At 35.0% G+C, this 26,587-nt stretch overlaps 1 protein-coding gene across 1 annotated transcript in view; it reads left to right on the forward strand.

The window, feature by feature from the left end:
• Positions 1-274: 274 nt before the first annotated feature.
• LOC150098398 (eEF1A lysine and N-terminal methyltransferase-like) overlaps positions 275-26,587 on the forward strand; it is a 139,343-nt gene continuing 113,030 nt past the window's right edge. Inside the window, exons 1-2 of the mRNA XM_090404818.1 lie at positions 275-480; positions 16,000-16,228. Coding sequence (XP_090260944.1) covers positions 389-480; positions 16,000-16,228 — 321 coding nt within the window. The 5' untranslated portion in view covers positions 275-388. The remainder of the gene's footprint in view (positions 481-15,999; positions 16,229-26,587) is intronic.

A 26,587-nucleotide genomic window follows, 5' to 3' on the forward strand; every position in this document is an offset into this window, starting at 1 on the left:
GTGGTGAATGAGTGGTATGGGTTGCTGTATTCTGTTGTGGGTGCCATGAACTGTGAATGTGTTCAAAGGAAAGACTGATTGATACTGTGCAATAATAATAATAATAATAATAATAATAATAATAATAATAATAATTCCTTTTAAAACATTTCGCAATCTCTAATAACGAATCGAATTTCGCATGTTAACGATGTAATAATTTGTATTGCCTTAATAGGTGGTGTGTTTGTCGTTATCTCTTCAATTACTTATGTTTGTAAATGCAATATGGCTGCCCACGTGGATGATAAATGTTTTTTGGAATGAAATATTTTCCCTTGTTTATGTGTTGCTGTTTGGAAGTGACATTTTTCTCGCTGTTAGGGAAACTTGTTGATTATCTTACGAAATGAATTTACTTCCTAAAACTCGTTCGGAATTTGCTCAGGAAGACTATTGGAATAAATTCTTCTCAAGGAGAGGACCAAAAGCCTTTGAATGGTAATGCTGTACATGTGAAAACAATCAGCATGTTATATATCATGGCGATTTAGCAGTAGATTTATGTGCAAGATGTAATATATCTCACTAACATAAAGCATTGTTCAAAAAAAAATTCGATCGCTTTGGTTTCTCAAATATACACTGCATCAAAATAATAAGAAATAATAAAATAATAATAAGAAAAATTCATAAAAACGTAATACCAGGAGTTTCAGAATGAGCTCAGGTCAGCTATGAGAATTATAGTATCACCTACACCAAATCAGGATTACCTTTGGGATGTCACTTTGAGAAGAGGGGAGGATGATTCTTCAACATTAAATGGCAATTACTTTTTAAGTGTTCGCCATGCAGATTTTATTTCAAAGGTGAAGGTTAGATGGCTAATAAATTTTGAAGTTGTGCTATTTATGTCAGAAACTATGATAGGAAGTTAGTAATAATGCAGCATTTCATGTAGTATCATCACAGTATCTTGTACATTCCTTGAGAGTTTACATATTAGGAATTTGATTATGATTATGACAGTCTGATGTCAGAATTGAGGTAGATGAACAGGAGGTGCCCAGCATATTGAAAAATATCAGTGTGAATACAGAAGAGGGACCTGGACTCAATGGCATGTTGGCCCATGTACAACATGAAGGTGCAAGAGAATTGTTGAATCTAAGTGTCAGCTCTGGCAAGGTTCGAAGATAGTGGAAAGAGGATTAGTTCCATTACACAAACGTAGCTCCAAGACAAAAGTACCATGATACTGCTGGACTTTGCAAAGGCTTTGACAGAATTCAACATGAAAAACTATTATAAACATTAGAGCAAATGGGAATGGATACGAAGTTAGTAGCATGGATAGAGAGGGTGGCTGACAGACAGACACCGGAGAGTAATATATGGCAGTATCTTAACAGTATTGTAGGCCCCTGGGCAACTGTCCAGTGTGCCCATGCCTTAAGACAGCTCTGGTATGTGGTGGAGTGGAATCTAAGTGAAAGAGGGTGACTAATGGCGTACCCTACATTTCTGTACTAGGGCCACCACTCTTTAATTTGTGGAAAGATTTAAGGGAGGATATTCACTGTTTTGCTGATGATGCAAAACTGAGGAGAGCAATAATTAATTAGATTAGGAAAATTACATTCTGGGTAAAGGACTATGATATTCAATTTAATATTTCAAAATTAAAGTTATGCACTTATGAACAGATTACATATTTTATTTTATTAGTATTTTGTATTGTATTATATTAGTGGTACTGGATTGCAGGAAATTGATAAGGCTAGAAATTTGTGGGTAATGATAGACAGATTTGAAGTTGAGAGGGCATATTGCCAAAGTTTGGCAAGATAGCTTAAAGCTGAAATCAATCATTGACCAGCAAAGATCAAGAGGAATTGATTTTTGCCTCATCTTGATCAAGAGGATCAACCACATCTTGATTACTGTGTGGCAGATTTAGTCACCTGGGTTTCTTGGGTATCAAGTGGTGGTGGTAAAGATTCAGAGATGAGTAACCAAGCTGGTGACAAGTCTATGGAATGCACCACATGGGGTAGATTAAGGGTGTGTGTGTTGCAGAGTTTAGTTGATAGGCAGAAAAGAGGGGATATGATGGAAACTTGTGAGTTATTGAAGGGATTCTATAAGATGTACAAAGGAAATTTTTCAATACATAATAAACAGTGAACTAGAGGTCACCCCTGGAAGTTGTGTAACAGTGTGGTTAGTAAGGTTGTACAGACTAGATTTTTTGCTTGGAGAGTAGTGAGTGAGTGAGTAGACTGGATTACTAGAATTAGTTCCCAGGGTGAATCAGTTTAATGAGCGGTATTGTTTGTATGAAAGTTAGTGTGGTCTCCTGGAGATACCCATGTAATAATGATGTTCTTTACGTAGTGAATATGATGGGAAAATTGCCTAGTGTCCTAAAGAATGTTGTTTGTGAATATATCTTTGAAGTCATGACACACTTCTGAGCACATATTTTGCATTCAGTATTATCTTGGATATTGTTGGATTATATTTTCCTGTTAGTTCTAAAAATTGAGCTATACAGTTACCTTTTGAATGGTCCTGTTGTTGGATTAAATTCTCTGTCAGCAATTTGACCAAGCAGCAAATGTTATGCCAGTAAGCTAATATATGATTATTATTATTATTATTATATGACACCTCCAAGAAGTACAGGGACTCATCGAGGGAGGTCACCCTATTCTATAACTCTCTCTCTCTCACTTAATTGACCAACCACACTGAACACCACTACCATCATGCTTACACACTATGCCATCTACTGGTCACCACAGTCACTATTAAAAAAAAAAAACTACTAACTCTATATGAGATTGGCTAGCTCACCTTCAACTGAAAGAAGCCCATCAAAAAATTCCTCTTGTCACACAAGAATTGAACTGAGGTTTTTTTCAGTTGAAGAGTACAATATCCCATTGTTCTTCTAATTGCTTTATGTAAGCACTATCTAACATTAACAATTACTTTCTTCTTAGAACATCGTTTTGACAACTCGCAAGTACTTTTCATTCATAAAATACAAATCTGATACTGTTCTCTCTATCTCTCCTATTACTATTTCCCATTTTTCTCTTCAAGCAGTATTAGTTTGTCCTCTTCTAAGATCAAGAACACTCCTAGACATAGCATTTGTTTGTCTCATGAAAGTTGTTTTCCCATTATAAAGAAATTACACAAAAAAAGAAAGAAAAGGTTCCTGAAGCCTATGATCCTTGTCACACCCCAAACTTTCAGCCCATAGGTGAATGAACTTGAAAGTCACTGAAATCTTTAAACATCTAATGTCAAAGTGGATTCTGATATGCCATCCTTGCCTGTGAAGGATTAATAATACAAACATTAATTAGAAATTGTTAAAAGCAAAAGAATGAATAACTGAAATGCCACATACTTCATTCTTTAAAGAAACCAAAAAGAGTAAAACAAACCACTTCTCTCCATATGTTTCTGCAAGAAAGAATACAGCTATCAAGACTACTGTGCAGTAACAAACCAGCAACCTCAGAATTTATAATTGCCACAAGAGAGAGAGAGAGAGAAAATCATTTTTGGCCATAGCTAATTACTCTGCTAGTAGAAAATGTCAAGGGGATAGGAAAAGTTAATATCTTTTAATTTTTTGTAATAGCAAGAAATTTTCAGCTGCTCTTGGTTATAATGTGTATTTATATAATGTGTAACAAATGTACATCACAATTTTCAAACTTAGTGAAATAATAAAAGGAAACATTTTGCTTCAGGTTGTGTACATCACTAACAGAAAGCATTGATTCAATAGAGAGCATCAAAGACATGAAAGCATCTGCATTGAAGAAAAACATCTTTAAAATTCAAATAAATACAGTATTTTTTCCCCTTTGTGGCTCTTTTTGATTCAGTAATATCTCAGAAATGTGTACACACCAAATTATACATTTTCACACTAAAAGAAAAAAAAATCAACCTAGCTCCTAATAAGCATTTAATTTTCTTGCTGTTTTAAAATTTAATAGCACAAACAAGTAATTATAATGTAAATGGTGGCTATATTACAGCACAATTACAGATACATTACCAATATGGAAAGGAATCCATCTTGGGCTACTAAAGTACTGTTGATGCACAGTATGCAGCCTCTTACATTCAATTCAACCCTGCCTTCTCGTGGTATAGCATGTTTCCAGAAATGAGGCTTTGGAATATCTAGCATAATTGACTATTGTTGTTATTATTATTATTATATGGTAACCTCCATGTAGTCAACAGACCCATTGTGGGAGGCTCACTCAACCAGCAACATGTCTATCATAATGAGCTATGAAGTTATTTATGCTACCTACATTCACAGTGCACTCAGGCAATGCGTTCCACTCATTAACAACTCTCTGTGTACAAAGTCTACTCCTCACTCCCTTCTTCACATCTCTATACAACTTCCAAGGATGGCCTCTTGTTCTTCTCATCTTGACATCCACTCTTTTTATAATTTCTTCTGTATTAATCCGATAGAATCCCTTAACTAACTTAAAGGTCTATATCTTATCTCCTCTTTTCCTCCTACCCACCAACCTTTGTAATCCATATTCTTTCAAACACTCTTCATAACCAACACTCTAGAGCCCTCATATCTCTTTGGTTATTTGTCTTTGGACCCTCTCTAGTTTTTCTGCATCACAATATTTAGCATTGTATTGCCACCATATTGAATACCTTCAATAGTTGGAAGAAATGACAATTACACTGTAGGGACCCAGATCTCCCATTCAGTGGTATAGTGTGCTGACTACTATATCAGTATAAATGGTTCTGCATACTGATTACTAAAAAGTACGCAAGACCAGACTTGATAGTAACGAATCTGAAAGCTTCCTGATCAACTGGTTAGTGATAAATCCTTCCAGTTTGTGTCTGTAGGGGATGGTATGTACAGGAACTGTTGAGACTGAGTTCTCTCTATGTGGGTGGTATTTTTTGTGTCTTTCACTGCTATTTATTTATTTCTTCTTCATATATAAATGAAAGATGCTTAATGAAACACTGTGGATCACAAATCTCCCACAAAAAGCAGTTCTAAAAAATACTATTTATATAAAAAAAAATTCAATTAAAATTTTTTTTTCAAAAAAAATTAAAAAAGCAACAAAAAATATAACCAAAAAAAACAACAAATGTGACAAAAAAAAACTTCCATATTTACTTGACCAACATCTGCAGCCTAAACAGCAGTATAAATGAGATGCAACTACCTAGTCATCCAAACCAGACTTATTCTTAACAGAATCTCAACTGACAACCTCAACAACCACTGTCAACTGCAGCTGTCCAAACTATACCTTACACAGTTCCTTTTGCCATAAGGACATGTCATTCATTAGAGCTGACATCTGATCTCAGAGAATGTAGAACTTTGAATATTCCCCTATTGTTTGATCTGCTTTGGCTCAATATTTCCTTACCTTATTAAATCATGTTTCATTAATTTGCTGCCTCTCTCTATATTTCCAAATTCCAAATTCCTAGCATCTTTGACTATTTATCTATCTCTAAAGCTCAGTTTTCTGCAGTCAAAATACCAAAATAGTGAGGTCATCTTCTTTGAGGTACACAACCCAAACTAGCTTCCCATCTCCATTTCCATTGATCAAGCAATGCCAAGATATTTGCCATTGGTAATAACTTAACATTAATAGCCCATCTACCTACCAGAATATTCTCACTATCCTACCAACACCTTTGATCTTTTCTTAACATGCTCCCCTTTCAAATACACTGTAGGTAACTCAGACCAATTTTCATCCAGGTTTCCTTCTCCCTACATTTCTCAGTCCCATATCCTTTGGCCTTAAAGATGCCAAATGGAATGAACATTACTTCCTCCTTTTCATGGTTCAGATATTGCTTTTTCTCTTGATTCAAACACCTGTTCAGGCTGATTAGCAAGTAATCCTCACTTGAATGAAGATATTCATTCCTTATTCCATCCAAAATTTCCAACCATTATCACCTTGGTTTTCTAGCAAGTGTGCCAACAGAATCTAAAAAAAAATCCAGCATATCATGAGTAGCCCAAGAGCAAACCTCCTCCAGCATCATACTCATCCCACATAGCAGCTCATAATGCCTGCAGAAAGTCATCTGTTAATCCAAATCAGATTTTGAAAGGGCTAAATGCCTCAAATTCACCTTCTATTCAGATAACAGTCGAGTCTTCTGGTTCCTGGCTAAAGGCCATTGGCCACAACTTTTGCCCATCTGTTTTTCCACCACTCTTATCCAGATGGTACTATAAGTAAGATTCCCCCAAACCAAGGCTAACATACTGGCATCACTCTTCTTTTTCAGTTTCTGCATTGATGAGCAAAGTTCTCCCACTGTACTAATAGTATTCCCCTTCCATTGCTAAAAAAAATTAGCACCAGTATTATTTTGCCTACTTAATAAATCTTTACTACTCAACTGTCATCTGCCTTAACTGCCTGGAAATAAACCTACATTCAGCCCATTCCAAAAAAAAAAAAAAATGGGTTGTGATAAATGTCAGTCAGTAAACTGCATCCAATTTCTCTCACTTCATTTTCTCAAAAACCATGAAGAAGGTCACCACTAGCAAACTTCTTCCTCATCTGGAAGCAGACTAGCTGATTAGTGACTGGCAATATGGATTTTGCCACTTTTGATCCACAGCTGATCTTTTATCTTACCCTCCACACATCTTAGTCTTAAGCCAAGAAAGATTCAGAGAAATTCACCAGGTTACTCTTGATATTTCTGATTGGATCTAGCATAGAGGCCTGCTTAGAAAACTATCATTCTGTGTTCCACTTTCTAATTTTTGCAGTTGGGTCACCAGCTTTGTCACTCTATGTCATGGTAAATTGATTCCTCTCCTCAAATTTTCCCATGACTGCAGAGGTACCCCAAGGCTCTGTACTTTTACCCAATCTCTTCCTCCTATGTATAAATGCTGTCATTTATACATAGGAGGAAGCTAATCTTGCTGTCACTGACTTCAGTTCCTATCCATAGCTTTGCTGATTACAGTACATTCCATTTCTCTTTTTCAATGGCAAACCTTTTAAGTACCTAATTATTAGAAGCCTCAAGATCTACCATGATCAATATCCTAAATCCTGAATCTTATTGTACTTGATTGGGGCAAGGATAACCTTGTTAACTTCACTTCTACCAAAACTAGTGCTGATTTCTTGCAAGAAAGATCACTTATTCTAATGTTCAGTATATCCAGATGTCCAAACATGATCAGGTCTTCCTTCTTGGACTGATATATACCTTCAGCCTTTCCTGGCAGAAACTCATAAATTCATCTTAGCCATAGCTTCTCACCAGAAAAATTCAGTCTACTCTTCTGCAGAAGCCACTACTTTTCACCTGTACAACTGTTAGTGCTGCATAATTAAATCTGTCCATCCATGGAATATTGCTCACACATTTGGGATGATGCTTCCAAATCCTTGCCTAAGATTTTTTGATTCTATTCTGAATCAAAGTCTGATCCCACTCTCTCACATAAGAGATTCAGTTTTTTTTCTTATGCTTGTTTAACAGGTAACAGGTTCATGGACAGTGCTCTGCTTTATTGGCAACTAACCTCCCTCTACTTTTTTTTTCTAAAGTAAGAACAGAAGCAGCTGCTGGCAAACATTGATTTACAGTCCAGTCCCCAAAGTTGCTTAACCAGCTTCTCTTTCTTTCCATCTCTTTCTGCTTTGATTACAATCTTCAGCTGTTCAAATTCTTTTCTTACCCTCTTGCTTGTAGACAGCACTGATGTGCTACAGGTCTTGCAACCTTTTGTGTTTGATTCAGACATTAAAAAAAAAAAAGAAGAGAACTGGAAGTTCCTCTATCACTGAAGAACTCCGTTCCTAGGGGGAAAAAGTATGTAGATTTCTTCCATAAATGCTGAAAACATTCTTGCACCATGCCATTCTCAAAGCATTGCCATTGTTCATCAGCATATGTTTCATATATTTCATAGACAGACTACAGACAGTTTAGAAGATCAAAACTAATAACCAGTGGTTGTCATCATGGCAGGAAGCATTGATAAATAAATGTATGAGATTATACCTGAAATTTAGCATTGGTGGTCAAATCAATGGAGAAACAGGAGAGAGGAAGTTGTACTTGCTAGACTGTATATGTCACAGTTATCTTACTTATTCTGATTTACTCAAGGCTGATGACCCACCTATGTGTGAACAATGCAATGTGCATCTCACCATTTGTCATGTTTTGAAGGAGTGCTGGCACTTCATATGAGAAAACAATGAATTTTTACTACACTAACTGAGTCATATACACTCAGCTAGATCTTATCAGACTCAGGCAAATTGCATAAAGTTTTTAACTTTTTAAAATAATTAATTTATACAAACATATTTGGTTATACATTCTATTTATATATCGGCACTGCTTTGCTTTACTAAATTCCTTAACATATGCTTTTTGTACATAACATGTTATTTATAATTCTTGAGTTCTGCTGTAACCTTTGGTTTGGGTGCAGTAGGACCTTTGCCCTCCTTGTGCCAAAAAACTCCTAATCAAGCAATCATCTCCACTAGCACTAACCAGATTGTACAGCAAGATATGGTAAACTTTCTTACTGCCCTGAATAATGAAAGCAAGGATAAGACTATATTTCATGCATGACACTTAGAAAGTGCTGCACAAAATCTCATTTAGTGTTTGTAGATTTTGAGAAAGCTTTGAAATAGCAGCTTAAAACAACAGGCCACCCAACAAAATATATCTGATTATTAGAAACTGTATGTCAGAACTCAACAGCTTATATAAAGTTAGACCATTAGGAAAGGAATTTGACATTAAGAGAGGAGTGAGGCAAGGAGATCGATAATACACAAATTGTTTTCTAGTACATTAGAAATCTTTAGGAATATATTATGGGGAAACTATGGAATTAACATCACTGAAAGAAATCTAAATCATTTATGTTTTGCAGGCGGCATAAAATGAGGAAGAATCTCAAAAATTGCTTAATGACCTTGATAGAGAAAGAAGGAAAAAAAGACTTAAAGAACATAACTAAAACAAACTTTATGACAAATTCAGATCAAACTGAACTAAAACTACCAAATAGTGTTATTGAATTGTGGATGATATTTATCCACAATTCAAATCTAATGCATTCTTCACAATTCATTATGAAGAATGTATTAGCTTTAAGGAAAAACAAGATATAGAAATAAATAGAATAATCATGTTAGGAAAGCATTTTAGACAAGCATTTTAGCTGCATAAAAATTATCTTTATCTGCTTTTAACAATAAGACAGGTTGTTTGTGGCCCAGAGAGTCTTGGAGATGAAGGTTTTACATAACAAAAAGGGATAGTATTAGAAATAGAGAGATGAGAAGAGAATATTGTGAAGCATTATAAAGCACATAAATGGAGATGAACTGACAATATTAGCAGATTGATATGTGACAGATGGACAAAAATAAAGTGGCTACCAAGAGAAGGAAAGGTTGCCATAGAACAAGATGAAGGGATGATCCACAATGGTTTGACATAAGATTGTGGATGTTAGTTAAGAACAGAAACAACTGTAAATTTGAGAGAAGCTCTTATCCAGCAGTGGATGGAAAGAAGCTGAAGAAGAAGCCCACTTGTGTTACTAATGGACCATCAGTGGACTAAGCGTTAGATAAGGGTTTTTATATGAATATTACTAATACAAAGTTTGTGGATTAATTCTAAGGGTGGGGATTTATAACTCAGTTAAATTTATTTCCTTTGGTTCTTTCAAGGTTACACGGTGGGCAGCATTCATTGTGAAGAATTTATGGAGACAAAACCATGTGTTGGAGTAATTACTTTACTTTTAATTATGAAAAGCCAAGCAAATAAGAAAATAGTGATCATTATGGACAATTTTAATTATGGCAATATAGATTGGGATGAGCAATAGGAAGTAAAGAAAATGAGTTTCGTGAGTTTTTCAGGGACTACTTCAGGCGGTATGGAACAGAGGCCACACGAGGATTGAGGGTATTAATCATCTCATAAGAGGATGTTATTATAAATGAGGTGTCAAATCATACTCCAGCTGTTGAGAGTGACCAGGAAGTGATTACCTAGGTGGTTTCCAGCAGTATGAGAACCTCTATGAGGAAAGGATATAAGGCTAGGGATTATGAGGAGCTCAGAAGACAGCTTGCAGGTGTAGCATGGAATGAGGAGTTGACTGGAAAGGAGCTCTTTGCAGCTTGAGTTATGTTCAAGAACTGTCTATTGGAAGCAATGTTTAATGTATTTCAATGGTCAGAAGGTTATATAAGATGGGTGTTTGTTTATTATGAGTCTTGCACTGGATGAAATTCCAAAGGAGTGGAAGAAAGGCAAGATTGTGACACTTCATAAGGGAGGTGACAGAACTCATGCATCAAATTACAGGCCTATCTGTGTGTCAATTGTGGTTAAAGTGTTGGAGGAGCTGGTGAAAACCAGGATCCAGAATTGGGTTGACAGAGTTGGCTTACAGTCTTTGATGGACAGCATGGATTTTGCTAAAGGGAGGTCATGTTTTAGTAATCTACTTACTTATTATAATAAGGTGACAGCTTTATTGAACAAAGGAGATGGATACACAGTAGTATGCTTAGATTTTGCAAAGGCTTTTGATAGATTACTGCATGATAAGTTGATAGTCAAACTAGAGCAGATAGGGTTGGACATTAGATTAGATTAGTGCATTGGATCAGAGACTGGCTATCTGATAGGTATCAGCAAGATGTGTATGGGGGAGCAATATCCCAGAAGAGGAAATCACTAGTGGTATGCCTCAGGGGTCTGTTTTAGGGCCATTGCTGTTTAACCTGTATGTTAATGATATTGGCAAAGATTTGGGTGGGGTTATTCAGTTGTTTGCAAATCATGCAGAGTTGGGATGAACTATGAAGAGCAGAGAAGATGTTGTGGCCTTTCAAGAAGACTTGAATAGATTGAGTGAATGACCATGGGAATGCAAGTTCATTGTTGCAAAATGTAAGATTTTAAAATTGGGGAAAGAAAGAAAGATGTAGAATTTATACTTGGAGGGGATATATTGTTGGAGGAAATAAGAGATCTTGGGGTGATAGTTGATAAGGATCTGAAATTTAGAACACACATTGCCAAAATTGTGAGGATATCCCAACGAATTCTGGGAATGATGCGGAGGATACTGACTTGTAGAAGTTAGGAGATCCTTGTTCCATTGTATAAGTCTCTGATTAAGCCACACGTGGACTACTGTGCACAGATTTGGTCACCTGGTTTCAAAAAGATCAAGAGATGTTGGAAAGGGTCCAGAGGTGTCTTCCTAAGCTAGTTTCTGATCTCTGAAATGGTGAATATAAGGAAAGGTTAGAAGATGCAATTTACAGAGTCTAGTGGATAGGAAGAGGGGTGATATGATAGAGATGTACAAGTTAGTAAGGGGTTGTTTATGGAATCAATGTTGAAGAGGTTTTTCATAAAATAATGGGAGATCAGGGAAGAACAAGAGGTCATCCCCAGAAGCTGTACAGGTTTTTTGCATGCAGAGTTATGAATGATTGGAATGCCTTGCCTGAGAGTGTGGTATCTCCAGAAAATTTGATTGTGTTTAAAGTGTGGTAATGATTAGCTATGTGTATGACAATGGGACCTCTTAGATGAGTCTGACTCCGTTTGGTCTTAGGGTAATTTTCTTCTTTTCAGCCATTTTCTCTCCACTGTTGGATGAAGGCCTCCTCCTCCAGTTCTTTCCAGCTTTCTTTGTTCTTGGCAACGATTGACCAATTTTCAGCAACAAAATTTGACAGTTAATCACTTCACCTTCTTTTAGGACATCCTCGGCCTCGTTTCCCTTTTTTTGGAATCCAGTTCGTTGGTATGGTGGTCCATCACTCATCTTCTCTTCTGGATAGATGTCCGGCCCATTTTTTCCATTTTAGTTGCTTATGGTGAAGAATGATGTTAGTGATTCTGGTTTCTTATCCAGGTGTTTCGCTTCTTATCTATTAATGTGATGCCTAGCATCAACCTCTCCATTTTTCTTTGAGTTGTTGTTGTTAGTTTATTTGCCATTTGCCAGTGCTTTTGTTAGCGACTAAGTTTCACAACTATATACTGGAAGTATACACTGGTCAATTGTCTTCCTTTTTAAACAGAGTGGGACATCATTGTTTTGAAAAATGGTTTTCAATTTTCTGAATGCATCCCAGGCAAGTTGGACTCTCCTATTTATTTCTTTTTGGAGTCCACAGTTTAGATCAATGAGATGACCTAAGTATGTATATGAAGAGACTCTTTCCAAGAAATTGTTTTCTATTGTTATGTTTTTTGGTGTTACAAAATGATTAAACATGATTTTAGTTTTTTCTCTGTTTATTTTTTTCTGCTTTCATGATATAGGTCCGCATGGTTAGCCTAGTGGCTTTGTGCATCGCAACCATATGCCTGGGGAAGGAGTGTCCTAGGTTCGATTCCCGTCGACGACGTGAGGAACTTAAGGATCTTCCTCAGCCATAGCCAAGTTAGTTGGTCTTGGGCATGGGCTCAGGGTTTTTCCCCCTAGTTTATCTGGGGTTTTTCATCCTGCAAGCAGGCAGACTGGTCCCGTGAACACACATGGATTACAGTCAAGAATACTGCCCTTACGGGATGCAGCAGAGGAGTGGCGAGCTGGTTGCATTAATACACCAGTATTAATGCAACCGGGGAATTTTGAGGGGACTCAACCCATCCTTGGACAGACAAGTAAATGGGATGGGGATATAGGTCTTCTGGAGTGTTTGCAAAAATTATGATATCATCTGCATATCTTAGGTGTGTTAAGTTTCTGTTATTAATTTTTATGCCAAGGTTTGTGCAGTTTATATTATTAAATATTTCTTGAAGGACTGCTGTAAAGATTTTGGGTGATAGAGAGTCTCCTTGTCAGACACCTTTTTCAATTGATATTTTATTGCTACTTGTGTGAAGTTGGATTGTTGCTGTTGTTGCAGTGTGGTATATTTCCTGGAGGAGGTCCATATATTCTCCAGGAACTCCCTGATTCTGGAGCGAGTGCTTTGATTATTGCATTAGTTTTGATGGAATCAAATGCTTTTTCATGATCAATAAAGGCTAAACGGAGGCAGTTGGTTTTCTTCTGCATTTTCTATTATTTGTTTTACTGCATGAATATGATCAATTGTGTTAAAGCCTTTACGGAATCCTGCTTGTTCTACTGGTAGAATTGAGTTATAGAAGAGGAGTTAACCTGTTTGTTATTATTTTTGTGAGAATTTTGTACAGATTGGAGAGAATACTAATTGGTCTATAGTTCCTTACTTTTTCTTTGTCCCCCTTTTTTAAATAACAGTATCAGAGTAGCATTTTTCCAGTTTTCTGGTATCTTCCTCTCTTCTAGGCATAGATTTAGTAGATTTGTTAAATGGTGAATTATATTGTTTCCTCTCCATTTAATTATTATTAAATTAATTATTCTGTGCGAATTTGGTCTTCACCAGGACATTTTTCATATGTTTTAATGCTTGTCTTATTTCATCTTCAGTAAAGGGGGGGGATGAATTCTATATGCAATGGAAAAGAGTTATATTTGATTTATCTATTGAAAGATCACTATAGAGTTCTTTATAAAATTCTTCTAGCCTGCTTAGGATTTGTTCTTGATTCTTTATTGTAGTTCCATTCTTATCTTTTATTGCAGTTATTTGACTTTTGTCAACTGATAAATGTTTTCTTAGTGTTTTCATATTTTTATTGTTTTCAATTGTTTCTTTTATTTTTTTAGTGTTATAAGATCTTATTTAATTTCTCATCTCTTTCCTTATTGCTTTTCCTAGTTCTGCATATTCTATTTTAGAAATTAAGTTTTTGTCTTGTTTCATATTTCGTCTCTTTTTTAGTAATTGTAAGGTTTCCTCTGAAAGTTTATGGTCTTTTTGTTGTTTGTTGCTTTTGAATTCGTTGGCTGCTGAGATTATTACTTCCCTTAAGGTTTTGCTTATTTTATTTATGTCTTCTTCTTCAAATATATTTATTAAGCCTAGTTTTTGATTGAATTTTTCTTCATAATCTTGTTTTCAATAGGTTTTAAGTCAAAACCTCTTAGGGTAAGAATAATAAAAGAACACTTGATGTTTTGTAAAACATTCATAAAACATGACGAAAGATGACGTAAAAGTTTTTTTAAATCGTAAGTATAATTTATTCTTTAAAAATTTCTTTTTATCTTTATTTTTTAATTCATTATTTTTTCTTCCAGGTGAGGATAAATGATTAATAAAGTATTTAGATTTATCTTACTTTGTGTAATCTAATGTAGCTTGTGTCCTGTGCATAGGCATGTGTTCTTCATGATGATCTCAATACAGAGGCTGACACATCAAATAGCACTTGATGTGTCAGCCTCTGTATTGAGGTCATCATGTTAGAGTAAAATAATTACTCTAGCATCTAAGTATTTCCTCTGGTGTTTGTTAAAAACCTAGTTTCCACATGCACACACAAACACACACACACACACACACACACTTATTTCATGAAAAGGCTAGTAAGCCAGTCTTTCTCCTCCCATTGCCATAATTTTTTTCTATATCTGTAGTCTCTAATCTTTGATTAAGTGCTTTATTTCTAACCCAACTCTCAGATCCATAACTTAAAACTTGTTTGAACACAGTATTTATACTGCTAATGTGGTATTTTTGGCTAATTTCTCTTTTATTCCATATAAATTTATTCAGCTGGCTACCCATACAAGCTTTATTTATTCAGCTGGCTAGCCAAGTCTACTTCCAGATTTAACCTGTCATCTTCACTAAAAACTGTGAATAAATAGCTGAAATATTTTACTTGTTCTCAATTCAGAAAACTGAAGTTTTCTGTGTTCCTGCCTATTTTCATAGTTTTGGTCTTTTTATTGCTGATTTTCATATCAAATTTGTTACAGCTGTTATGCAATTTGGTTAGAGAAACCTGGAGACTTGCACTAGATGTGTATAGGAGTACAACATCATTTGTATAAAGCAAAGAACTAAGTTTGACATCTCCTGTTCTTATATCAGGCCTAATGCCGCCACCTTTCATAATGTGATCCATATAGATGATGAATACGAGTGGAGATAATGTGCATCCTTGTCTTACCCCCTGATTTTACATCAAACCAGCTTCTTGTATTTCCTTCAATTCTAATGGCTGATTTATCACTTAAGTATAGACTGCTCTGTATAATGTTGTATTTGCCCCATATAATTGAAGTATTTTGAAAAGCTTTTTTCTGGGCACTTGTCATATGCCTTTTCCAGATCTACAAAACTTAAGTACAGATCTTTGTCATATTCCCATGATTTCTCAACTATTTGTCTTAAATTGAAAATCTGATCTTGACAACCTCTGTTTGGCCTGAACCCAACTTGTTTTCCAAGTTTCTCTTTCGCTATCTTTCTCAACCTCTTTTCAAATATGCTTGCATAAATTTTACCTGGAACACTTAATACAGAAATTCCTCTGTAATTCTCACATTCAGCTTTATTCCCCCCCCCCCTTTATATATATATATATATATATATATAGATAGATAGATAGATGGGTACTATGAGAACTCTACTCCAATCATTGGGAATTCGATCTTCTGACCAAGCCCCTCTGAATTATTCATTGTAGCCACTGCAAAACTTTTATACCTCCACACTTAAGCATTATTTCTGGTCAAATATCTACTCCAGCTGCCTTTCTACATTTCAAGTTTTTGATGGTTTTTCTACCTCTTTGATATGTATTCCTCTTGAAAATTTTCTGGTATGGTTCTGTCACTGTTGTTTTCATTAACAGTCTATCAAAGTAATTACTCCAGACATTTTAATTACTCAGAATTTAAATTTAAAAAAAATTAAATCTTTAGAGTTATCTAACAATATATTTCCACACCATTATAAGACTTCTTTTCATTTATTCAATGTTATTGTAAGATTTCATGTTTTTTTGTTTTAGGTATGGAGAATATCCTCAGCTTTGCAGTTTGTTGAATAAGTACATACGTATGTCTGATAAGGTCCTTGTTGTAGGTTGTGGAAATTCAAGTATCAGTGCAGATATGTATGATGTTGGCTATCATAGCAATATAAATATAGATATCAGTGAAGTTGTAATTAGGCAGATGACTGACAAATATACTAGTGAGCGTCCTGGATTGAAATTCATCAAAATGGATCTTCTTCAGGTATATATAATTTTACATATCTATCAGCTTATATATATATATATATATCATTTTTTAGGTCATAAAATGACCTAAAAAATATGATAGAAAAGGATTCAATCATTGCCACAGACGTCATGTAAATTCTAATATTATTTAAACTGTTGGGTGTACTTATTATTTTTTAGGCAAGCCTGTATTTCTTTCTATTTGAGCTACTTGCTGAGTAACAATTTTTTATATCCTTCTAGGACCACCAATGGACTGATTAAGTATGGTGATATACATCCTCTTCTCCAATTAATTATCAACCTTGCTTCTTATGGTATCCTCCATTTCCTTTGGAGAGGTCATGGCAAAACCAGCAAACTAGGTAACTTGCAAAAACAAATATATATGGAACTATAAGGCTGGTCATTATGGGAAGCCCTGTAGTCAGTTAGCTTAAATATGTTAGGTAGATGAGCCATGTTTTGCTTGTATCGAGTGAATAATATTTTCAAAAGTAAGTGCAGTGTATCTGGATTCATTCAAGGGTACTTGAATGAATAGCAGAAATCTTCCCAATTAGCAAGGCATAATCCTGCTGTCACCCACTCTGCCAGACTTTGCATGGAGGGGAATGGGGATCTGAATAGTGTGATATACAGGACTGAGATTATGTCATGACAAAGAAGACTCAGTGTTCTACCTCCATTCTTTAACTAACTGTTTAGTACAATCCTGAAACAAAAAACAAAACAAAAAAAATCATATTATCACTGTAGATATAAAAATCTTTTTACGAATGCCAAAAATATAATTTATAAAAGTTATTGCTAACACTAATGTTGCAAACCATTTATATTTGTCTGGACACACAACATTTATTTGCTATAGGCCTTTTGTCCTCTTGTGTGGGAGTGGCAGACATCCAGATCCAGTATCCTATTTTTAACTGAGCCTCAAATTACAGCTACAACAACAACACTGTATAATTCATTTCACCACAAGGATGGCACTTTTACACTGACACAATCTGATAGCTCATGCAAGAGACTCTCAAATTGGGAATCCTCTCATTTTGACCTGTTCTGGCTTATGATTTTCTTATTTCATTATGTAACATCCATCTGCTATCTCTGCCACTCTCCAAATTCTGAAAATTACCTTGATTTTTCTTTTTTTCTTTTTTTTATCACTGAAACTTGATTTTCTGCAGTCCATCCATTGAAATAGTAAAACCATCTTCCTTAGTGATGTAATTTTCACAACTTAGAACTGGAAGAGGTTCGGAAGTATTTGCTTTTAGTAATGTTCTTATTCAAATCATTAATTTATCCATCACCCAGCTAACACTCTCTCTACAAACACTTATGATCTTTACTTAATTTGTTCTTGTTCTAAGTATATCATAAAAGTCACCTTTTCTCCCAAAACTTAAGACTACTTTGTGCAAGTTATTTCTTCTAATTTAGAATACCCTTCCCTTAGCCATTCTCAAGCGCTATAGTAACACAAAGTGGATGACTTTGAGGCTTTCTCTCTGTTTAAAACTACTATTTTCACTCTGCTGATACAAACACTTGCTCTCATCACATTATAAAAATTGTTATTTCTGAATGGAAGGTCTTTATTCCTCACAACTTTCTGAATTCCCATCACTATCTAAGCCTCAGTTTTCCAAGGTTACAATGGCAGTCCTAGAAAAAAGTTCAGCTTATCTCAAGTTTGTTGACACAGAAAAGTCCAGCTCCATTCTCAGCATACATTGAAGTTTGCAACTGTTGCAAAACAGTCAGTGACAAATCCAAATCTAACTTCTGAAAAGGTGGATGCTGAAAATTTTCTTTCTTTGATGAAGCCGGGCTCCTAGTATTATCTTCTCCATCTACTATAGGGTGGTCCATAAGTCATGAAGGGGTTTAAAATGTGAATAACTTTTTTGATTATCAATTTTTTCATTTTATTTTTTTACAGGTATTCTAAGGAACACCACCTGGAAAATTAATCCTGGAAAAGTTCACAACCCAAAATTGAGCTACAGTGGAACTCCTAAGGCATGTTTTTGGTGAGTGAATAATTTTGAAGAGATCTGAAGGAAAAGGTGTGTGAGCCAGCCCAGACAATCCAACAGCTGAAGGAGAACATTTATGCAAAAATTAGGACGTGTTTCAATAAGGAAATACCATGAGTAGACATATTTAAATTAATTATAATACTGGAATTAACTCACGTAAAATATTATTTATTAGTATAATTTTTGCCTGAATATGAAAGCATCTTCAGTATAAAGCTAATAGAATAATAACTGACAATTCCAAAAGGCATCACCTAAGTAGCTAATGTAATATAACTTTTTTATCTAATGGTTATAAAAATTCTTTCATCAAAAGAGCTTTGAGCAGTTTTGGTATCTCTACCTCTTCAAATACAGAAGAAATAACTCATATTCCTATCCCTTATGTGCAAGGCATTAGTGAACGCATAGCAAAAGTTTTAAAACCACTCAATTTTTAAATTCAGTGGTTTTTCAGAAAGGTGGAGATTTCAGAAAAATCTCCACCTTTCTTACTTCTCCAAAGGACAAGCTTCCACATCTCAATTATCCAGGTGCCTATCAGATTCCTTGCGCTTGTGGGTTATCTTATTTTGGACGAACAGGAAGATCTGCTTTTATATGGCTAGAAGAACAGAAGTCTTATTTCAGTACCTTGAACCTGAACAGTCTGGACTTGCAAAGCATGCCATAAACACTAGACATAGGGTTCATTGGAACAAGACAAGAGTCCTTCACAAAAGTCAGTTCCTCATGGAACGGCTTTATAAAGAAACATGTAAAACTCTGCTTCTCTCCTAACTTAAACAGATCCGATTGTTTACATCTTTGCCCTTTGTGGCAGATAGTACTTTTTAAATCAGCTAATCTTTCCTAACTTTTTAATTGTGTATATATATCTATATATATATATACATATATCTTTTTATTTATTTATTTATTCTTTTATTTTATTTAATTTTTTTTTTAATAAGTTAGGAAATTTAATGACTTTTTTTAAGATATCTTACATTAGCTACTTAGGTTGCACCTTTTGGAATTGTCAGTTCTGGGGTGCTTAAGGGTCAAAGCTGTATAACTGAGAGGAGACCTCCACATAGCCTTTAAAGGAATGCGGAGAACCGACCAGGGCTTCTGACCTAATGTCCAATCCTCACCTTCTCGTGGTGCATCCTGTTGGGTATCTACTTTGATACTGAATGAACGAGGATGGGCTGTCAATTTGGGATTTAGCCGACCAAATTGTATTCTAATTGGTTAAACCAAAATAAAAAATGATGGTACAACATGACAAAATTTCATGCCGGCTGGGGCGTCGCCCGGTTAAACAAGGCCCCCGTTGTTTTCGCCAGGGAACCAGGGCGAACAGCGAAAAGTCAGCTACTGGAACAAATCTGAAAACAAACCCCAACTCAACATCACCAGAGTTAAAGATCGGTACTATCAACATAAGAAGCCTGAATGGCAAAGAAATGGAGCTAGCTGAGGAATTAGATAAGTACCAGATCGACATAATAGGGGTGACTGAAACAAAAAAGACCAAAACTGGTGAGATCTTTCTGAGCAATAAATACAAAATGTTATATTCAGGCAATGACAATCAAGGAAAAGAAGGAGTAGCCATAGTATTCAACACAAAATACGAGGCTAATCTTCTTGAATGGCAGTCAGTCTCAAGTAGAGTAATGTGGGCAAATATGAGAATGGGGAACTGGACAATGAGACTTATTTGTGCCTATGGTCCCACAGAAGGTTCTACTAAGGTAGAAGTGGAGGAATTTTTTGAGGCTTTAGAAAAAGCAACTGACACAATGAAAAAGGAAAAGTTGGTCCTTGTTGGGGATCTAAATAGCAGAGTAGGAAATGATTATGAGACATACAAAAATATTTTGGGAAAATTTGGAGAAAAGAGAAAAGTTAATAATAATGGCAAATACCTGTTGGATTTCTGCTCAGGACATGGACTGGTTATTATTAACACCATGTTCCAACATAAAAATGTGCACAAATTCACATGGAGAGAAGAGGCTAGGAATAAGAAAAGTCTCATTGACTATGTTATTGTTGATAGTGATGTTTTCTCCCTGGTGCAGGACACCAGAGTGTACAGAGGATTTGAAATTGAAAGTGATCGCTATTTAGTCTTGAGCAGGATAAAATTGAATTTCATATTGAAAAGAATAACATGTAAGAAAGTTTTAAAGCGAATAAAAGTTGAGCAGCTCCCAGATGTGAACTGTAGACTAAAATACAGAAAGATTATTGAAAAGAAAATGAAAGAGTTTGAGAACAGGAATCAAACCTTGGAGATTCAGTGGCAAACTCTGAAGAAAACATTGATTGATTCTGCCAGAGAGGCATGTGGTGAGGTTGTGTGCAAGGATAAAAAAATCAGAACTCCCTGGTGGACACAGGAAGTTAAAGAGGCAGTGAAGGAAAAGAAGAAAGCATATCAAAAGTTACTGGCAAATAAGTCAGCTTTCACTCTTACAGAATACAGAGACAAATGTAAGAAAGCTAAACAGTGTGTAAAACTATCTAAACAAAAGTCATGGGGGGACTTTGGCAAGAATATAGAAAATAAATATCAAGAAGGTGGCAAAATATTCTGGAGGTTGTTGAAGAAGCTTAGGAATGGAGGAAAGAGTGCTGTAAAAAGATTTAGAGATGATAAAGGTGACATGAAACAGGAGAAAAAGATATCCTTGAAGTATGGAGTAATTACTTTGAAAAACTGCTAAATGAAACAAGCAGTGATGACAGCACAGTGATAAAAAAACACTGACCAGGCATGCAGTCAGGAATACATATCCATACTTGAAGTAGAAAAAGCCATCAAAGGCTTGAAATGTGGAAAGGCAGCAGGAGTAGATGATATTCGACCAGAAATGCTGAAGTATGGTGGTATAAAAGTCTTACAGTGGCTGCACTGCATAGTTCAGAAAGCCTGGACAGAGGGACGAATTCCCGATGATTGGAGTAGAGCTCTCATAGTACCCATATATAAAAAGGGAATAAAACTGCATGTGAGAATTACAGAGGTATTACCCTACTGAGTGTTCCTGGCAAGATCTATGCAAGTATACTTGAGAAACAGTTGAGAAGCATTGTGGAAGAACAAGCTGGATTCAGGCCAAATAGAGGCTGTCAGGATCAGATCTTCACTTTACGACAAATAGTCGAGAAAGCATGGGAATATAACAAAGATCTGTATTTAAGTTTTGTCGATTTGGAAAAGGCATATGACAAGGTGCCAAGAGAGAAGCTATTCAATACGCTGCAGTTATATGGTGTCAATGGGGCATTATATCAAGCAGTACTTAGTCTTTATTTGAGTTGTAAGTCAGCAGTTAGAATTGAAGGAAGTACAGGAAGATGGTTTAATGTTAAATCTATTGTGAGACAAGGATGTACATTATCCCCTCTGTTATTCATTATCTATATGGATCACATTATGAAGGAAATTGGTATTAAACCTGATATCAAAATTGGTGATGTTAATGTCAGCTCTTTGCTTTATGCAGATGATGTTATACTTCTAAATAAATCTGCTACAAGTCTGCAAGATTCTCTGACTAAATTGAATAGCTGTTGTAATAGATATGGTATGAAGGTCAGCAATAAAAAGACAAAGACAATGAAAATAGGCAAAATCATTGAAAATGTTAACTGTGTTGTGAATGGAGAACCTGTGGAATAAGTAAAACATTTCAGCTACTTAGGCACGATTTTTACTGAAGATGGTAAATTAAATATAGAAATAGACAACAGAATCAGCAAAGCTGGTATGGTGGGAAGTCAATTGAATTAATTCATATGGAATAAGAGAGATATTAGTCGGAACACTAAATTAGCTGTATACAAGACAGTGTTCAAACCAGTTTTAACTTATGGATCTGAGAACTGGGTCAGAAGTAAAACACTTGACCAAAGACTAGAGACTGCAGATATGAGAGTCCTGAGAAAGATTAGAGGCGGGAACAGATGGCATCAATGGAAATATCATATTAAAAATGAGAAGATATTAGGAAAGAACTTGACATTGTCTGCATCCAGGAATGCGTTAGCAGAGCTAATCTCAGGTGGTATGGTCACTTGAATAGAATGGGAGAGGAAAGATTAGCAAAACAAGTGTTCTCTGCCAGGTTGGCAGGAAAACGACCCAGAGAAAGACCAAGATATAGGTGGATTGATACGGTACAAAGTGCCTTAGACGATAGAAATATAAGATCTGATAATGTTGGAGTCTTGATAAGTAACAGACTGATTTGGAGGAAAATTGTAGATAGGAAGTTAGTAATGATGTAATTTTTTCATGTAGTACTGTCATATCCTGTACACCCATTGAGGGTACATGGCAGGAATTCGATGATGATGAAGATGATGATGAGTTCTGTTAGCTTTGTACTGAAGATGCCTTCGATATTCAGGCAAAAATTACACTCATAAATAATATTTTACACTAGTTAAAAATATATCATAAAAGCCCCAGCCAGTATTATAATTTATTTATAAATTAGGACACTGTAGCCAGAAACATTAGCAGCTCTAATGGAACATGCTGTAGAAAGGACTCATGAAAATGAAAGATATTTACATGATGTAGTTTTTCATAATTAATAAAAAAAGAACTCCAGGTTCTGTATTTCATTATAAGAAGAAAAAAAATAATAAAAATAATTATAAATAAAACAAGTTATTAAATGCTTAAACCCATTTGTGACTTATGGACTATCCTGTACATAGATGATCGAGGCAATTCACTCCCCCCCCACACACAATACCAAAAACAGTGCACCTGCATGCCTCCTGTATTCTTTTGCTAGAATGATATGGGGAGAATATCGTTGAATAACCATGATACAAAAGTCTTCAGTAGTACTGAAGTTAAATACAGATCCTTGTTATATTCTCATGATTTCTCCAATATTTATTTTAAAGTAAGTTATTTGATTCTGATAATACCTATTTGGCTTCAGTAACTTCAGTAGTACAACCCCCACCTCCTCCAGAGTTGTACTCATGAACTAACATCTAACTTATATTATCTTTGCATTCTTAATTCCCAACTGGCATCTACTCCACATTCCAAAATAAATAAATAAAAGCCTGTCATCAAACTAACAAATTATTACCCCATCTCAATTCTCTATACAATAATGGAGAAGGTCATTAGTCATCAACTGCGCCATTGTCTACCACTGATACAGATTAACATTACAGTTAGTACTTTACATAAACCATTAAATTTACCTTTCCATAAATGTAGCTGGAGTAGATGATGTTTGACCAGAAATGTTTGAATATGGAACTATAAAAGTTTTACATTAGTTATACTGCATAACTGAGAAGGCCTGATCAAAGAGAGGAATTCCAGATGATTGAAGTAGACTTCTCATAGAATTCATCTATAAAAGGGAAATAAAACTGAATGTGAGAATTATAGAATTTCCCTACTAAATGTTCCTTGTAAGATTTATGCATGCATATGTGAGAAGAGGCCAAGAAAAATTGTGGAAGGAAAGCTTAGAGAAGAACAAGTTGGGTTTAAGCCAAATAGGTATTATCAGAATTAAATAATTTACTTTAAAATAAATATTGGAGAAATCATGGGAATATAACAAGGATCTGTATTTAAGTTTTGTAGAAAATGATAGAGTACCAAGAGAAAGGCTGTTCAAAACTCTACAATTATGTGGCATAAATGAAACATTATAAAGCTTGATGTAAAATCAAGGAAAGATCAGTTGCCAACTATCAGCTACATCCTGAATTAAAAATCTATAGAACAAGTAAAACATTTCAGCCATTTAGGCACATATTAAATTTTCATATTTAACAGCAAATTAAATATGGAAATTGACAAGAGAATAGCAAAGCTAGTATAGTGGAGAGTCAATCAAATACTTTTTTTTTTATGGGATAAAGAGAGAAATTAATCAGAGCACTAAAGTAACTTTATAAATTAGGAAAATGAACAAACTGCATAAATGTTAGAATCATATTAAAATAAAGAGATTTAATATACAGAAATGTGTGCAGAGCTAATCTTAGGAGGTATGGTCATATAACTAGAATGCAAGAAGAAAAGTTAGCAAAACAGATGTTTCACAGGAGAAATACCCAGCAAAACCTGGATCTAGTGGATCGATACAGTTAAAACTGCTTTAGAAGGCTGAAATATAAGATCTGATATTCAATAATTGTGATGCTACTGAAAAGAACGTTCGCTATAGCCAACTGTTCAGCACCATATTGTTTCTTTTAGTTCTCAACATACTATAATGAAAAGTAATGTTTTACTTTATTTCTTCATATAAAATAATATTCTTTGTCTTTTCATAGCCAGTTTTCTAATGTCTACTCTAAGTTTTACTCATAAGTGCTATTAGAATACCCTCTATTAAAAATATACATCACATTTTTTTACTACATTAGAAGTATATTATACATGATAAGAAATTATATTCCTGCTTTCACCTGATTTTAAGCAAGTGTAATAAATAACGTTTTTGTATGAAATATGCAAAATGCTGGCCTGGTTGGCTTAGTGGTTAGCGTATCTGTTCTCCAACCAAAAGGTGGCAGGTTTGAATCCCGCCGTGGGCATGGATGTTTGTGATTGTCTGTAAAAATACTAGTGATGGTTGTTTGCAGTAGATGGTGTTGGTATAGTTGGTGAATTGAGTGGTGGAGACAGTTGTAGAGTAGGTGCCCTCCCTTGATAAGTCTTTGGACTCCCTGGAGGTGTCACGTAATAATAATAATATTTTCATAATTAGAACATAGAGAGATACTTTGTGTATAGAAAGCATTTGACTTCTTATCAAGTTATTCTGTATTAACATAATGCACAGTACATATATCCCCTCTCACGTTTGCATGATGTTCTGCATTATGGTAAGAGTTAAATGTATGGCATAGTAGCTTGATGGCAGTGGTAATTTTTCCATATGCAAGTAGCAAAATTATGTATCAAGATTGAGAAGCAGAAGTACAGTAGACTCCAATGATACCACTTTAGAGGTCTATTGAATTGTAATAGTGTTTGAAAGGAAAATAGTAAGTGTTGAAAACTATTAAAGTTATATTGTTTGAAATGTTCTAAGATTTCACAAAAGTGACCTCAAATATCCTTCTGTTGCTCCACATAGTTTATTCTAAGATACTTGGGTCTCTTTGCTTCCACTATTTCAAAACTTGGTTTGTCTCAGTGGTAACCAGAAACCTGAGCCTCTCCTACATGGTTAATTATCCTTGAGATGACCCTTAATAAAGCTGCATTATTAGAACTAGACTCGTGGAGATACTTAGAGTTCTACTGAGCTGTAATAGTTTTTGAAATCCTGGTAATAGAATTTTTAACAAGTCATCCACCTCAAGAAAGGTTGAAAACAAGTCTAGATAGTGACTCACATAATACTTGTCTTAGAAGGGAGTGTATTTTCCAGTTATAGCTTACAGAGCAATTTGATGTGAAGTCGGCTTGCTCTCTTTATATACAATTAACCTAGTTGTGTTGATATTTAACGTGTAAACTTATTCTTATGCATAGGTAATATTAGGTGAAAACAAGAATATTATTTATTGTCAAGTATAATATGTGTTATGTAATTTTCCATGTTTCATTTTCGGAAATATTTTCTAATATCTCATTAGCATCCAGTTTTATTTGTTATTTTATATTCTTCGCTACAGGTATCCCCTTGCTTAACATGGTTTTTCTTAACGTGGGATTTGACAATCCCTTTATATACATGGCAAAAGTTTTAATTAATGTGCCTTTAAATATAGAATGCAAAAATATATAAGCCTCGAGGAGTGTTTCCTGGCCGAGAAAAAGAAAATCGTAAGCATGATGACGTTGATGATAATGCACTTGGTAATCCAAACTTTCTTAATGATCTGTGTGAGAATGTGAAAGTTTTATTCTTTCCACCAAATACGACATCATTGGACATCAATGCAACTTTCAAAGGCAGTAGAAACAACTACGGGAGAAAATGTAATTATGCTCCAAGAATTTTGGAAAAAATGTAACATTAAACACGCAATTGAAAACATTCATGACTCGTGAGAGCAAGTGTCTTCTAGCGGCATGAGAGCTGTTTGGAAAAGGAAAAAACTTTTTTAGAACATGGTAATGACTTAGGTGGTTTTCAAAATCCTGTGAACAATGTGGTTGAAGAAAACATTGCAATTGGTGAAGACCTTGGTTTTGATGGTGTTGATGCAGAAGATGTTAAAGAATTATTGGATTCAAATTCAAAAGGTTTCAGGGACAATAATCTCCTTGAAATTGAACTATAATGAGCATATGAAGACAACGAACAAATGGAACG

Source organism: Typopeltis vanoorti, chromosome 15 (genome assembly GCF_054136105.1).
Source record: "Typopeltis vanoorti isolate ZY-2024b chromosome 15, IOZ_Tvanoo_1.0, whole genome shotgun sequence".
NCBI classification, from domain to species: Eukaryota; Metazoa; Arthropoda; class Arachnida; order Uropygi; family Thelyphonidae; genus Typopeltis; species Typopeltis vanoorti.